This window comes from Symsagittifera roscoffensis, chromosome 4, assembly GCF_963678635.1.
Source record: "Symsagittifera roscoffensis chromosome 4, txSymRosc1.1, whole genome shotgun sequence".
NCBI lineage: Eukaryota > Metazoa > Xenacoelomorpha > Acoela > Convolutidae > Symsagittifera > Symsagittifera roscoffensis.
The window spans coordinates 67115248-67132074 of NC_087065.1; the positions used below are offsets into that span (position 1 = coordinate 67115248).

General features: G+C 37.1%; 2 protein-coding genes across 6 annotated transcripts in view; one reads left to right on the forward strand and one right to left on the reverse strand.

Moving 5' to 3' along the window:
* The window catches only part of LOC134845319 (AP-3 complex subunit beta-1-like), a 46192-nt gene that overhangs the window by 6137 nt on the left and 23228 nt on the right, over positions 1–16827 (reverse strand). For all 5 annotated transcript variants that reach the window (XM_063862303.1, XM_063862302.1, XM_063862304.1 and 2 more), the window contains 9 exons: positions 8563–8864; positions 8018–8207; positions 7079–7432; positions 6421–6673; positions 3535–3771; positions 2790–3259; positions 2274–2552; positions 2047–2140; positions 1756–1898 (listed from right to left, as the gene is read on the reverse strand). In XM_063862303.1, the coding sequence (XP_063718373.1) occupies positions 1756–1898; positions 2047–2140; positions 2274–2552; positions 2790–3259; positions 3535–3771; positions 6421–6673; positions 7079–7432; positions 8018–8207; positions 8563–8864 (2322 nt within the window). The remainder of the gene's footprint in view (positions 1–1755; positions 1899–2046; positions 2141–2273; positions 2553–2789; positions 3260–3534; positions 3772–6420; positions 6674–7078; positions 7433–8017; positions 8208–8562; positions 8865–16827) is intronic.
* LOC134845322 (uncharacterized) lies at positions 9308–13418 on the forward strand. The gene is made up of 5 exons (XM_063862310.1): positions 9308–9869; positions 10565–10662; positions 11126–11248; positions 11743–11964; positions 12879–13418. The coding sequence occupies exons 1-5, from the start codon at positions 9569–9571 to the stop codon at positions 13239–13241; spliced, it is 1107 nt and encodes a 368-aa protein (XP_063718380.1). The 5' UTR covers positions 9308–9568; the 3' UTR covers positions 13242–13418.

Below are 16827 nucleotides of genomic sequence, written 5' to 3' on the forward strand. Positions count from 1 at the left end.
GTAAAAAAGGAAAGCGTATTTTAAGCTATTTCAATTCGCTACATGTGTTTGTGTGCAAAGATATTTCGTCCTATGGCAGTTTTCATCATTTAAAAAAAAATTAGAAAAATGTTCAACTGTTCAACAAAACAGCAGATTTCGTCTCATTTATCAAAACAACTACCATTTTTCACTCCAATTCAATAAATATTATCCGGCTGATACGTGTGCCCACCGCCATGCAGCTTGGAGTAAACTTTTGGAAAGGGAAATTTTTCTGCTATAGGAAAAACTCCGCCAACAAAATTTATTGGGATGAAATCTGTGCCAAACAACTTTACATAAAAGTCAAGTTTGCCATGGTAATTTTACCACAAAGGGAATGATGTTTCCTTCTTTCGTTGAATTTTTTACAATCTGTATCGAATCTACACTCTAAACCTCTAAACGCGAGCAGATACTGCTGTGCACTAATACATGCAAAAACTAGAAGACAATGAAGTTGTTATAATTCTAACAGACGTAAATTCGAACCAAAATATACAATTTGAAAATATACTTCCATTTAATTAAAGATAAAAATATTAAATTAAATAATTTATAAATACACGCTTCGTATTTGGTAATTAACCAATTCAAACAAATAACAGGAGACATGGATGCCTTTATTCGCAAAAACATGCAATATGTGCAGATTCTTTGTTTCTAGACACAATATTCAATTTATAGCACCGGGTAAAACGAGAATTTCGCCCAAATATGTGGTTATATTTCAGTCTGAAACAAGACAACAAAAACGCAAAAAGAAACTGTGCACGCTGCTATTGTGATGCTTCTAAGAGATGAATTAAACAAACATTTCGCTATTTTCAGAATGAAACTACTAAGCAAACGGGAGTAAATTTGAGTACATTTAGGGTCAAGTGAGTCATGGAGATGACTACAAACACGCTCACAACACAGTGCTGCGGATCAACCAACTGATACGCATCAAGCAAGTACCAACACACTTTTTGACAAGTGAGCACCCGGGAAAACTGACAGGATTACTAGTACTATTGCATCCAGCTATAACTCAATGATAACTAGTATTAACTAAGGAGCTAACTACCTAAACTACTCGCCATTCAAAGTATATTTAAGTCTCAAAAAATAACTTTCCCGCTGAAGGATACAAGCTCCGAATATTAGAACTAAAAGGCGTAAATTTCAAATTAAAAGGTGAAGGTTTTCCGCAGCAGCTGCGTCGTCATGGCATGTCGTCGTCCTTCCATTCACTTAATCGACTACATTGTTTCGCTTTAGCATTTGATTAACTTAACTTTGATGAAATTGCAAATGATCGTCTGAGACTAAAACCAAGTCATAACGTGCAAATTTTGATTGATGTATTGTAATGCTTGTTCATCGATCTTCGCATATTTTGAAGACTACTTTTGTTTTCAAAATTCTGTTCACGTTAAGTCTTAATTAAGGTCTATCCGATCAACCCCACAACGAGGAGTCCAAAGATGACCCATCTTTTTGAGAACCGTTGCTGTTTGACCCTTTAGAGGATGTAACACCATTGGCCATGTGTTCTGACCCTTGAAAAATAGTTCTGAAGTCTTTGTAATCTACTTTAGCCGCTGCAACGCTTGATGACTTAGATGAGGCAGCACCCCCGAACAAGATTTTATCGACTGACTCTATACCGTTGTCTCCGGCCGAAGACTGGCTCGAAACTGTACGCGCTGATGCCGACGAAGCTGCTGCGGATTTCGCATGTCTACTTACACCCGAGCCCGATGCCGATCCAGCAACAGATGTCGGAGTTCCGGGAACATTGCCCATTCCGCGGTCTTCTGAAGTCTGTGAGATCATAGTCGGCAGCATTGGTTTGCCTCTCATTGGCTGCGAAGACGCTTTTGACGCATCACCTGAACCACGTGAAATAAGTTACTACGGCCAGAAATAAATTTAGAAACAGACGATTTCAAAGTATAAAAGAAAAAAGTATACCACAAAATTTGGACAGAATTCAGATTGCAGAGGGATTTAGGGGGGAAATTAATAGTAATTTGTAACCTGAAGGCAGTGAGGAGGACGGCTCATCGTCGAAAGTGAGCAAAGTTGCTTCTTCCACAACACTCGACACTTCTTCAGATATTTCAACATCCTCCTAAAACAAAGACACTTTTTGTGTTCAGATGAGAGAATTTTTCATTAAGTGCAGTTTACAGTTATCTCATCTATACCTGTGCATGCAACGTTCTTGATTTGATGTATGAAACAATGATTTCAATTTTATTTACCTTTTTCTTAGCAGATTTGTTCTTTCCTTTGGATGATTTCGGATCTTCTTTCTTATTCTGTTTCTTGGTAGCTTTCCTCGAGTCTTTTTGCGAATCTTCAGAGTTCTCTGCTGACTCGGAGTCTGACTTCGATACTGACACTGTTTTCTTTGGTTTGGCTGCTTTTGAAGGAGAACTGCGGTTGGAACTAATTAGAGAGGGCGTGCTAGCTTTGCTTGCTGGACCTCCATTTTGCTTTCCTTTCGGAACTGATTTTTTGCTTTGAACTGCTTTGGAGTCCTGCAAAAGAACCATAACTTGACAGAACAAATAGATGATTCAGTAAAAACACTTAAACTCAAAAACAATCATCCATTCATTAATCTATGAACAAAACTATAAATGGAGCGGTGAACAAAAGGAAATTCTTTGGAACATTATGAACAATTTAGAAAAGATTAAAGAATAGCTTCTGATACATTTTCTAACGGTTACACTTAAAAAATACAATAGGTTCAGTAGAAGGAAAAAACTCACATCTTCATCTGAACTCTCTTCGTCTTCGTCACTTGCATCTTCATTTTCATCCGAATCGTCCTCTACCTTTTTGTTTTTCGATGCCTCTTTCGCTTTGACTTTATCGTTTTTCACCTTCGGTGACTTCTCGTCCTCGCTGTCATCGTCCGATTTGCGTCCCGAATACTCCTCCTCAGACTCATCATCGTCGTCCTCGTCCGATTCCTCATCATCCCCGTCTTCCTCCTCTTCGCTTTCGTCTTTCTTCTTCTTTTCCACTTTGGTCTTCACGTTTCCTTTTTCCTTCGAGGCCAGAGAGGAGGACTTTCCTTTTACGGGCTTCGTACTCTTCGCGTCTTCTTCCTCACTTCCACTTCCACTTCCGCTGTCGTCTTCATCCTCTTCTTCTTCTTCTTCTTCAGATGACTCGTCTTCTTCCTCTGATTCCTCTTCTTCTTCACTCTCTTTTCCATCTTCAGACTCGTCATCATCTGCAACTTACAACTTTTAGACTCTCACCTAAGTATATCTTTGTTCTTGTCACAATAAGAAAAAGTCAAGTCATTATCATGACAAAATGTATGCCAAAAGATAATCCCAGAGTCTCAAAATGAACTAAGTCCGTTATTTATCAACGCTCTGTGAAACTAGTCTGTGAAAACAAAGTCCGGTATTTATTAATGCTTTGTGAACTCAATAAAGGTTGCTTCAGTTGATTGTTTCTTTTGTTTGAACAAAATTGAAAACAAATTAACTGTTATCTAACCATCCGAGTAGAAACTCTTTGGCTTTTTCTTCGTCTTGCCACCCTTGTCAGTTTTAGACGACTTCGTGTCTGGCTCTCGCTCGTAGAACGAGGGTGTCGGCGTTGGTTCCGGGGGTAGTTCCACATTCCTAACCGAAGCATCTGGTTTCTCTGTCGGCCAATCCGGAAGCTCCTCGTAGCCTTCACACCGCTGGTTCAGATAGTGTGACAAGGTGTTCATTCTGAACTCGTTCCGAGCTGCAAAGAATTAATTTAATTTTCATGCGACCAGGGCAGTTGGAATCTTAACAAATGTTATTGGATGCAGACGGATTTAACTATGAATTACACAATGAACTCTGAAAGTAATCCGATTGTCTCAATACTTGGTTGGCTATTGTTCCCAAAAGCTCATTTATATGAGCCAAGTGATTTGGTTTGGCATTAGCTTGGGATTTTAAAAAGACGATACTAACGTCTGCACAAATATTTAAACTATGAATTTATTTGAAACTCAGCAAAATGGGCAAAAGCCAACAGACTGAAGGGAACGAAAAATAACAGAACGTTTCGATTAAAAAAAAACATATCATGTAGAATTGGCGTCTGTAGAAATCTAACAGACTTGACCTGATGTTTGTTACATACCTTTAATGCATTAAGTTTACCAAAAGCTAGTTATATAATAAGCAATCATACGAAACAAATAATTGGTAGCCATTGTATTAATGCTTTAGCTTTTTTAGTAAAGTAATAAAAGTTTTCTTTCTTCTTTTTCACAAAAATTTCTATGAATGATGCTTTTTGCAAAAAAAAACAATTTCCACGTTTACTATTGATCAATATGGCCAACCATTTCGCAGCAAACAAAGAAAAAATCGAAAATCAAGCCGCCAAAATATAAGGAAAAAATACAAAACCTAAAAAAATTACTCCTTTCACACAAACTTCTAACGTATTGCACACATTGAAACAAACGATATTTCCAATTTATTTAAGAAGGAATGAGCTTTTTTCAACACAACAAAAAATGACAAATCGGAGCTTTAAAATAAAAGAAAACACAAAAATAAGTACAAACGCTTATAAAAATTAGTACAAACGAATTTTCCAACTAATTGATTGATTCGAAGCCCTGTCTTCTTGGCTAAAGCAAACGTCATTGCTGCCTCGCAGAGATTACAAAACAACTAGTACTAAATACCAATAGCTCAAATAAGGAGGGTAAAACTAGGGCCACAATTCTTAGCTAGCAAAAAATTAAAGCAATAATTGTTAGCAAGAGACTATTTGAACTGAACATCAATGAGCAGCAAACTGAATTTTTTGTTAAAACTGCTTTTAACTTATTTTGTTTCATTCAGTTTTTCAATTTCGTCTCACAAGTCTTAAGCTTACTGATTTCACCATGCCACACAGCTACCAAGAAATTACTGAAGAACATGGTAAAGAGAATATTTCACACAAGGAAAGGGCCATCAAGTATGTAATACCTTTAGTAAAAGGAACAAAAAATTTTTGAAAGAACAAAAATTGCCCGTGAGTAGCAAAACCGTACTTTTAGGATGCAAGGTACTATAAAGCACAAGGTAAAGCAACTCTTGCTCCCCACGAATAATTTGATGAAAACTCAGGAAACAATATTTAGAACTTTGTGTATTTATCAAAGTACTAATTCTTAACCTGCAATTATCAACGACAAGGAGCTTACGCATCTGCCCCACTAGATTGCAAAAAATGCAGTGCTTTCGACTTATACTGGACCTTCAGGAACAAAAGAGAATAGTTCTTTGATTCCACCCTGACGAGAAGGATTCAAAACTGGTCTTCACCAGCAATAAACAGCTGGTAAAAACCGGTTTCCAATCCTTATCGTCAGGGCGGAATCAAAGAACTATTCACTTTTCTCCTATTCTAGTTCCTTTTGCAAAACAACGTGACGAAGGCAAGCACGTGAGGCAAACACAAACAAGTCAATCAAGAGCTGGCACAGGGCCTTGTAGATGGGAATCAGAAATTAATTAAGACCATTTATCCACGGGGGAAAGGACCAACACAAGAGCTGTACAGCTCATCACGGCGAACCGCTGTTGTGCCCCTGTTTAAGAGCTACATAAGTTATTGCATTAGAAATAATTTCAACTTTCGAAATTCAAAGAAAACAATATACGAGTTAACGCTCTTAGAATTTCACGTTTTTTGCGCCATTTACGCTTTTGTATTTTCAGAGCGTATTTTGTCTAGCTTTGCACTTGAATTGAACTCAAAAACGCATATATACCTAAGTGCAGTCAGAAATGCTTTAACATGCATAAATGCATTTCTGTAGTTATTATAGAGCATTTTAAGACTGTTTTTTTTTCAGAAAAAAAAGACCTATATAAGAGTCTTCGCTACGTTCATCAAGTCTTCAACATTATCCAGTTCCTTATGAAAGATTAAAGCGTGTCCTAAAATAAGCTTGCTCTAATCACCGCCGGAAAAAGCAACGCCGAAATGTCAATATATGACAAATGCCAAAGACAAAGGGTTGAGCTGTTCAGTCAAAACAAAACTAACATTGTCGAGCAACTTTGTCAATGGGCTTTCTTTCAATTTTGGTTTAGAATTTTTTCTGTTCTTTAAATTAAATCTTTCATCTTATTTTCCTTTGATCCGATCAAAACTTTAAAGCTATCATTTATCGCCTGATATTCCTCCTCGCTGAATGCGAATTGTTGCTTTTTCTTAAAGATAAAAATTGTCGCTTGTCGCTTGTGATGAAAAGTCGCCATGTCGGGTATAACACATGATACTAAATTTCTCGACAAGAAGTTAAGCACAAAGTTCGGTTGGAAAAAAGCGAACTCGTATTCTAACCCAAGTGTTTGCTTGTGTAATCAATGTCACACTGATATTTGTACATACACTGGAAGTTGGAGCAGAGCACAGGTGCTGGCTTCTCGCAGAACAGTATCTTCTTGGCGTGTTTATTAAGGTTGTTCTTTCCATTCGTGGGCAGCACCAGAGCCCTGATGAGTCTGGACCTGTCTCTGATGTCGTAGTTCTCGTCAAATCTCGCCAGAGTGAGCACATACTGCACTAGAAGTTTGACCTGCTTCGAATTCGTCACTAGCATCTTAGCCGCCAAATTCACCACTTGCAACTTAACTATGTCTTCCTAAACACACCATTCCAATACCAGAGCGAAATAAGACATATAGAATGTCTTACAACCAATCAATTTCTAGCGATTAAAGATCAAGTTAGTGTCGGATTTGGGGGAGGGGGACCCTTGAGATTTTTTCTGGTCATGGCTAACGCCCACCCAAAAATTCCCCATTTCATTCTATTTTAGAAACCTACGTTTCGTCGATTAACCCTACATTTTTCTGGTCACGGCAGATCTTTCAGTACTATTTCACTAACCATCAATATTAGAAGCAAATAAAAAATCATAGGAAGCGTATTGTAAGTACATAGCCATTCTGACATTTCTAATACTAGGACTATTTTCTGGTTCAACATTCAGGAGCACTTAAAGACCACTCAGTAACTGAGAACTACAACCCAAATGGAAACGAACCTCATTGGGAAATGACTTTGCGAACTTCCTGAGGACGTCGGGTGCATACTTCTGCACCTTGTCACAGTTCTCTCCGATCATCCAGAGAATGCTGGCACGTGCCTGGGGTATGGTGATCTTGTCTATCATCTTTGCCATGTGCACAATCACAGCTAAGTTCTCCTCCGGTTTCTGTTGGAGTAACTTTTTGGTGACGACGACACTTTCAGCCACGACTATTTCGTTTTTGCTGGCCATCAAGCCCATGAGGCCATGAAGACACTGGTCTGACACTTCGCTGATTGTGGTGGCACATCTCCCAATGGCGTAAATGGTTGCGCCCACGAATTTAGGATCACTGCTGTGAACATAGGCCTAAAAAGACAAGCAATTCAAACAATTTATGACACCATAAATTTAGTTGAACTATCAACTACATAAAATGTTCGTTTTCACTTTGACTTCATTATCGATTATATTTGCTGAAGTCAACGCTAAATATCAGAAAGAGTAACAGCAAATACAGGCTTCATTTAAAAGGTTTACTTTTGCATTCGTGCAAATAAGTCCATGAGAGTATCAAGGACTTCCTGATTCTTGAATATGACATCAATCGCATTTTCTGAAACGATTTTCCAGGCTTTGGATTATACTGTGTAGGTCAAATTGCTGCCGATATCCCCAGGTCAAAGAATCTGAACGAAGTTGAAAAACAAAAAAACTCATTTCACGTCGGAAATCAATTTTTCTTTCCCTTCAGCACGTTAAAGCCTTGTTAAAAATATACTTTAAAACCTTTTCAAGAATATAATTAACCCTAGAGCAGCTTTTGTTGACCGATTAAGTTGCTCACAGTCACTGATACTGCCACCAATTGGCATTAATTAGCCCTATTTTTTGAAAATTATTACATGCAGATTGAACTTTTGGCTCTTTCAGCTTTAAAACGTGTGCATATACCTGGAACTCTTTGAGAATGATGCTAATTGAGGTCTCGCTGGCCAGGTTGGTCAGTATCTCCAGCTTCAACAGCTTCACGTGTGTGGGGTCACTTGCCCTGATGTAGAAGCTCTTCAAGTATGGCTCCACTATGGCTTTGTACTTTTTGGAGAAGGTCACTAGCCAGTTCAAAACTACAGCCTGAATTTCCCTGTAAATTACATGTCTCGTTATTATTATCTAACTTGAGTATGAGCATTAGCCATTAAACAGAACTAGCATAAACTCAACGATAGTTCTCCATTTAAACAGTCTGCCTTCAGTCAAAAATACAGTAATTAGGGAGCAGAAACAAAAATATTCGATAAAGTGAACACATTTTAGAAACGAGGAAAGAAGCAAAATATGAGCCATTCAACAGTCGCTCTTCCCTTAGTGACTTCCTCCTTTGTGCAACCCAAAACCCTTTATTAGCCTTATAACTCTTCTCAATGATACCTATTTGTATGATTGAGCACACGCGTTCAGCACACTTTCTTTTGATGATTGCAAACAAACAAACTCACCTGTGAGACTTGAGAAGTCTAATCATGGGTTTGACGATGCAGTTCATCTCTGATCTAGGGGCCAAATAGTAGTACATCTGACACACAGTCATCACCACTGCACTGTTTCTGCTCTGCAGCAGTGGCTTCGCATTTCGCAGCAGCAGTCGGTGGTCTTGGTCCATGACGTTCCTTGCAGCTTTCTCGCTGGACGCCACCGAGTTCTTCTCGTCTTCGCTTTCCTCTTCCGAGGAGTCGGCGAAGAACTTGCTCGGGTCATCGGATGTCTGCTTGGGCGCCTCTTCGTCCATATAGACATCGCCCTAAATCACAACCACGCTCAATTTTTCTTTTGCTATTGAACAGAATTTACTGTTGGCAATCAGCTATACAAATTGCTGAGAGCAGACTAGCTTAACGTTAAGAATAAGCACACCCATATTCCAGGTAAACATTGTAATTTAATTCCACATTTTATTCTACAGCTGCTACCAACGTTACGCAACAATCTTTTGCAGGGTTCTTTTACAACCAATGTTTTCAATTTGAAAACAGAAGACGAAGCTGATAATGACCTTAAGATTCATACATTAACACGGCAACTTATTACATTCAAATTTAAACTATCTAGACAATGATAACCATATTTCTTGACAGTTGAAATGGCCTATAATCACATGATACGGACGTCGATACCTAAGACAAAAGCTGGTATGTCATGGCCATGTCATAGTTAAGATACTGAAGTATTGTTTAATTAGGGCAAACAAATTAAGTAGAGCAAAATGCGATTAGTCAAGACTTAGTTCTATCAGCTAGCAATGCGCGTGGTTTTCCAATTACCAAGTTAACTCAGATTTGATATTTTTAAATATTTATTGAATAAGTTCATGCAAAATAACAATCATCGCCCGGCTAATTAAAATTAACAGCGCCTTCGTATTTCACGACAAGCAGGAACGGGTCTTTTCTCTGAGCTAAAACCAATAATCGTCAATTATTCAAATTTAAAGATCCTTCTCTAAACATGCGTCGTTTTCGGAGGTGCGGTGGCGTTTCTAAGGGCTGTTTCTTAGCTCCCGCAGCTTATCTGTTTTGTGCTTACATATCAATATACTGCACCTTCGCTGACCGTTGGAGCTACCGGTCAGTTAGTGTAGAAGCGACGAACAGTTTCTATCATTCTTCGAAGAACTTCGGCAATGAATCGAGTTGGGAGTTGCTGCACAATTTGACAGTTGACACCACAGTGACAGGCGTGGTAGACAAAATGAACCAAACCAAAATATTCCATACCGTTCTTATCCATACCAATGATCAACCAACCAGTAAGTTCCTTTACAGTTTGAAAGAATGATACCATTTATAATCAGGAACCAGACACGAAGAACTTATAAAAATTATGATAATACGACTTAAGTACAAATGAAAGGCTTAACCTAACTAGAACTCGATTGGATAATTACAGAGAACCGGAGCAAGGTAATGCTGCTTTAATAAGTAATCGGTCAAAGCTGGGCCTCGAACCGCCTATCTTCCGGTTGAGTATAGCGATTGAGTATTTCACTGCTACTATAAAAAAATTACAAAGAGGCGAAGCTTCGCTTCGCAAAAACTAGCGAGAACAGGACAAAAAGCAGCTCTATTAAGTGCAATAAGAAAGTAGAAATAGGGCTCGAATTAGTAAAAAAAATTCGGCAAATCTGCGACCTAGAGATTAAGAGTCTCACGCACGATCCACTGATTCATGGACGCTTAATAAACGACAAACATTCGCCACAAATAAAGCAGAGAACAGATGCAATGAAATTCCCAATCCTGCAGATCGTGATTATAGCAAATGGTCACCAAATAAGTGAACACTTTCCACGTTCAATGAACTTATATTTACGAATTAGCTTTACAAAAAGGTGGTTCGCACTAATACACTACGCTGCAGACTAGTGTAATTAACTTCATTGGATTATAAATGTTGAATATTGCAAACTAGTATAGTATTCTCTCAACAAACTTTTTTTTTCAGGTAACTCCAATGACTTCCAACCCTCCGCTGGACGCAACACATTTAGCGTGACTTACTACTTCGGACTGTTTCATGTGTGTAGACATGATATCGGCAAGGTACAATTGTGATAGAATGGTCCCTCTAACAACCATTTGTGAGAGAAGGGTCCCACATCACATTAATTATAAATAATTGCACTAATTTGCAAATGACACCGTTAGAGATTGAACTCTCAATTAAATTATTCTGTGATTTTCATGTTAACTTAGCTATAAGTACCTCACATTTGGCATATTATTACCAAATTTATTCACCCTTTACTGCAGAAAAAAAACTATCGAAACTATCGAAATGTTTCTTTTTTCGATTTTCCTAATTTCTTGTTTTTTTGTGGTTGTTAAATTCTCTGCTATTCGTACAGCGACCTCCTATCCTTGTTTACGCCTTACATCGAGGTCACTAGAAAAACTAAACTTCGAAATAATAAACTGAAAACAATGATGCACTGTATATTACATACAAGAGGTCTGCAGTTTGTTGGGACCCCCCTCTATCACAATTGTACTACCCATGGGCAAGTGTTTCATCTACTCCTTCCCAGAGACTGGCCACCTCAAGGCACTCTTCATAGCCTCCTCCTACACCCTGCTTGTTCTGTCAGTCTCTCCAATTGTGATTTACCAGATGCAGTTCAGCATAAAGGCAGGGTGGCCACTTACCAATTATTAGTTAAATAATAAGAAACCAACTCCTCCAAAATCTGAGAGGACAGCAAAAAAAAACAAAGCTAAAAAAACCACAGGGATTTTTTTCAACTCGCATCATTTACATCGGTAAAGAATTGATATTTGAATTGATTGCAGGTTTTCATGTAGAAAAGGGGAAAAGGTAAAGTAATAAAATATCAACTAGGTACCGGAAACAAACCGCCGACATCGAGATTCAGAGTGACAATATTCAAACACTAGCCACCAATAAACCACTTACAAAGATATAATGCTATGAACAGAAGTAAACTAGATATAATGCTATCGCGGCAAAAGTACCAACAATTAAATGAATTTGTTTTATTTGCGACATGGGTTAGAAAATTTCTTAATAAAACACTACGCTTCGATTGTGTAAAAAAAATCGGTGATATAAGCAAACGCCTTTTAAACAATATCCTCCAAATAAATTGATCACCCTGCTTGAAGGTGTCTAATTACATACAACTACCTCTTCTAATGCTTCACTCCGTTCTTATCATTTACGTGCTGGGAAACTATGGGAAACACAACAGGGCCAGGGGCCACGAGTTGTCCTGGACATACCACATTTCCAGCTCCCTCTCTGCTCTGCCCTGGATAGTGTGGTACTGGTACACCCTGGAAGTGGCCAAGGAGGCCAGCAGGGCCCTCGAGGAAGAAGCCGACACGGTTAGTGTGTCACATCAGTTTAACTTGCGGATCATACTGTTTGTTCAACCCTCGCAATCTTAACTTGATCGCACTTTCTTAAGATGAACGCGCTTTCAGAACGAACTTTCAATAGAATTCGACTTGAAACATTTGCTTAATGGGCTTACACATATATTCAACCCTAAGAAACCATAGATTTTAAACATACAGTCCTACAACTCTTAAGGAAAATCGAGAGCACGAAGAAAATTTTGATCGACCTCTCATCAATTATTAATATCTCAGAATGTTAAGTGTCACAATTTATGCACATGTACCCCATGTAGAACCTCCAATCTCGGCACGAGGAATCTCACATGTCCGAAGGACAGAATGCGCGGAAATTTAGTCAGCCAATCAGAATCGTTGTTTTTATAAATTCAAAGGAAATGGGTAATAAAATCAGTCAGTTTTGGCCAGCTTAAAGTGCATTGATTGGTTATGAAGTTTCGTGCATTCAGCTCCCCATGCGGTTAGTTTGTCTTAGCTAAGATCACACATATCAAATCAGTTCTTAACATTTGAGCAAACATCTGAGCTCAATGTAAATAAGAACCTTCTACATCTTCAAACAAAATATGTCGAGGGTTGAGTAACTACCCTCAAAGTATAAACCAGATACTCGCTGTTCTAAAGTAGCTTCATATTTGAAATTTATTGAAACTTCGACTTCAATGCTTAACTTAAGAATTCAGAGATAAAACATGCATCTGCTCATGATGGTCGAGTGTACAGAGCAAGTTATGCTCAATTGATATTCTGTTAATACCAAGAACTAAGATAAATGTCAGAGGGCAAAGGTCATTTTATGGACACGCAGAACCAGGTGAGCAAGATTAGGCGGTCAAAATGAGAAACTAAGAAGAAGAACTCAAAACTGATTTTTATTTTAGGTCACTATAACTTCCAACGATGAGGGAGTCGGCTTATCATCATCATCACAGCGGGTGAATGAAAATACAGATTTTTACTGGACACCCCCATCAAGCTCTAATTTCAAGCCTCCATCTTACGAACACGTGCTGGCCAATCAAAACGACTACCCTTTAGTCGGAGAAGTTGATAAATTTCTGAGTGATTTCGAGATGAGTCAACGAACTCCCCCGCCAAGATACAAATTTTCTCACATGGATGCCCGCTTATTGACGAGTGGAGCTAGCTCAAGCAGTTCTTTGCCCGTAGAGGGAAGTTCAACGTCAACTGCAAGTCCACATCAGCACGCTAATTGTTCCCGTATCGAAGAATGCCAGTGCTAACTTATTGGCAATTAACTCTTTTTCTGTAGGGCTTGAAATTTTCTTAAACATTTTTAGTTTGTGATTCTGCAATTACGTATATGCCTCAAGAAATTATACTTACAAAATAGAAACATAGCAAACAGACAGTTGAAAAAGTGTCATTTAACACAGGAAACCGAAAACAAATGGCCCACTTGTTTGCTGAAAAAACTTCAGCTTTTGCTATTCAAAGAAAAAATAGATGGCCTTGAGGCAGTTTGATTTCCAAGAACAATTTATGATCAATTTTTCAAATTACAATCACCCAATTTGAAAAAAAAAATGGCCCAATAGTTAAATTAAATCCATTTCGAAACTAGAAGCCATTCAAGCTTTTTCGCGCCACTATCGCGTTCTTAAATGGAGAGCGTGGTTGGCTTTCATTTTAGCAAATGATTTGAAGAAAACTTTGAAAGAAAAAACGGCAAAAAAATCAAATTTGGCGTGAATCAAAATTTAGCCTTTTTCCTAAATAAATTTCAGCCTTTTCGAGTTTTAGTAGCAAATAATTTTAAGGAAATTTTAGAACAAATCAGAATTCAAATCGCAGAAGATCAAATTTGGCGTGAATAAATTTTCAGTCCTTTTCCTTAACAAATTTTTAGCCATTTCGATCTATATAGATGTTTTCGCTGCGGTCACTGAAACTTTGAAATTATTTGAAAAAAAATCACTTGTACAAAATTTTTTTTACATTGCTCTCGACTAATGTCCAATTTCACGAATAGACAGTCCAAAAACATATCGCAACTGTTAAATTTGCAGCCAGTGCCACTTATAGAGCGGCTATTCTTCCGACAAAACTAGGGTAGAAAAAGCCGAATAGAAAATTTACTTAGAAATTGTTGCTTGAACTATCAACTTTTAAAATTAGTTTTGAAGCTCAAGTTTTAGAGCTTTTACACCCTCCTTGCACGTACAAAAGCATAAAGATGTTTCCCCTTCAAACGATGCGACATGAAATGATTGAGCCGATAAAATAAAGCCTAAGGCATATAAACGATAAAAAAAAATTATTTTTCGAAATTAGAGTACACAATTAAAGAACGAAACCCAATTACAGTAAAATTGAGTCAACAGTTAATTGTTTATGCCGCTGAGAAATCTAAAAATTAAAATTTACTTTGAAACTTAAATTCATTGAGCCATTTTTACGTTCTTTGTTTAATAGCGTAATTTGCCTTCATTCCAGCAAATTCAAACAGGGAAAGATCAAGTAGAGCTTAAACACATTTTATAATTTTTCATGACAAAAACGCCACAAAAATAAGTTTCTTCACTTCGTTCATTGACACTTTAACAAAACATAGTCAAAAGACAATTGGAAACGAGCCATGAACGCATGAAATAGAAAAAAATACTGATTTTTTTGGAAAAACTTAAGTTGTCAAACTACAAAGAAAAAATATATGGCCTTAAAGCTCAATGAACTTCAAGAGCATTTTACACAGAGGCGAAGTTGGACTTCGCATATACAAGCAAAAAGATGATGACCGATAACGCGACTGGGATAAACTGAATGAGTAACACTTTGAATCTACAACATTTTTTACGTGACGCACGCTAATTATGAGTCTACATAACTGCTAAGTGACGCAAGCTTATTAAGACGCATTGGCAGTAACAGTCAGTTTGAAAAAAGAGAAAGATCAAAGTTGAGCTCAAACACATTTTATTTTCATGACAAAAAATTTTCATGACAAAAAAACGCCACAAAAATAAGTGTCTTCACTTCGTTCATTGACACTTTAACAAAACATAGCCAAAAGACAATTGGAAACGAGCCATGAACGCATGAAACAGAATAAAAACAGATTTTTTTGGAAAAACTTAAATTGTCGAATTACCAAAAAATATATATATGAACTTGAAGCTCAGTGAACTTCAAGAACATTTTACACAGAGGCGAAGTCGGACTTCGCATACACAAGCAAAAAGATGACCGATAACATGACTGGGATAAACTGAATGAGTAGAACTTTGAATCTACAAAATTTTTAAGTGACGCACGCCAATTATGAGTCTACATAATTGCTAAGTGACGCAAGCTTATTATGACGCATTGGCAGTAACAGTCAATTTGAAAAAAGAAGAAATTTACCAACTCTAGCGGACGCATTTCAATTTACCATGATACCGGAAAGCTAAAGTGCTATTTGTAATATAATAGTCTGTGTTAAAATCGTTAGCATTGGCTGTACTTAATAGCTTGTTTCAGTACAAACAATGCTTAATAAGCTGTACTTAATAGGCTGTATTTAAAAGCTTGATAATGGTTATTGATCAAAATGAACACATTTTGTCGCAACAATATTTGCGACTTAGGTTGGATCAAATGATAGTGTATACTATAACACAAGCTTTGCTTGTCAAATGACTGACAATTTTTGGATAGAAATAAGCCAATTTGATTTGCTAAAATTTGAACGATAGATAAATTTTGTATTCCACTGCGTGGAAAATCTGAAAACAAAATCCACTTTCTAAACTAGCAATGGATCACATTTTTTGTGACCTTTATACTTTCGCTGTTCGATCGTGCACTTTGCGTTCCTTTCAACAAAAAAATTAACTATACAAAAAAAATCAAGTCAAATTTTAGCGTGAACAAATTTAAAGACTTTTTCCTGAAAAAAAATCACCAAGACCAATACAAGAGTAGTCACTACGTTCACGACTCTTAGAGATAGCCAACAGACAATTGTAAAAAGTCAATGAATGCAAGAAAACGAAAAACTACAGACTCGTTTTTTTAAAAACAATCTCAAACTTTCGAACTTCAAAAATAGATGGCCTTAGAGCTGTTTAAAGTTACAGAAACAATTATGATTTAAACTTTTTTTCATAAAAGTAACCCAATTAGAGAAAACTGGATGATAAGGATCAATGTTTTACTTCGGTGAGAAATCTGATAATTAAAATCCATTTCGAAATTAGAAGTCAACCACGTTTCTTGTAGCCTTTTTAATTTTGCTGTTCAAAAGTGGAGTTTGCTTTCCTTTTAGCCAAGAAAATAAACTGAACTTAAAAAGAAATCAAAAGTAAATTTGAGACAGACTTTTCATGAAAAAAAACCAAAAAAAATCATCACGGCCTGTATAAGAGTTTGAAATACTTTCATCGAAACGAAAGAGTCTTAAAACACAAAGAAAGAGAAATTCAATAAAACATGAGAATAGGTCAGGGAAAAATAGCCTGCAAAAAAATTGCGACAGCTGCGAGAGATTTACGAGAACTCACTATTTCCGCAAAAACTCTACCTTTTAGACTCTCACGGCTCATTGCTACTAAATTGCACAATTTGTACTTATGAAAATAAGGCAGAATGGATTGCGCTTTAAAAACCCATAAAATTAAATAGCTTAAAGTACATAGTGTTGAATAGTTGAAGAAAAAAGTGCGGGCTATTCGATTATTGAGGCTCCAAATGGACCAAAAATTTAATCTAATCAGCGTACGATTTTCGAGCTATGATTTTCAATCTTAATTCTTTAAGGTTTTCGAATACTGAACATCCGAACCTTGAAGAAATCATGGTAAAAGCAAAACATACGGTGGGATTTTT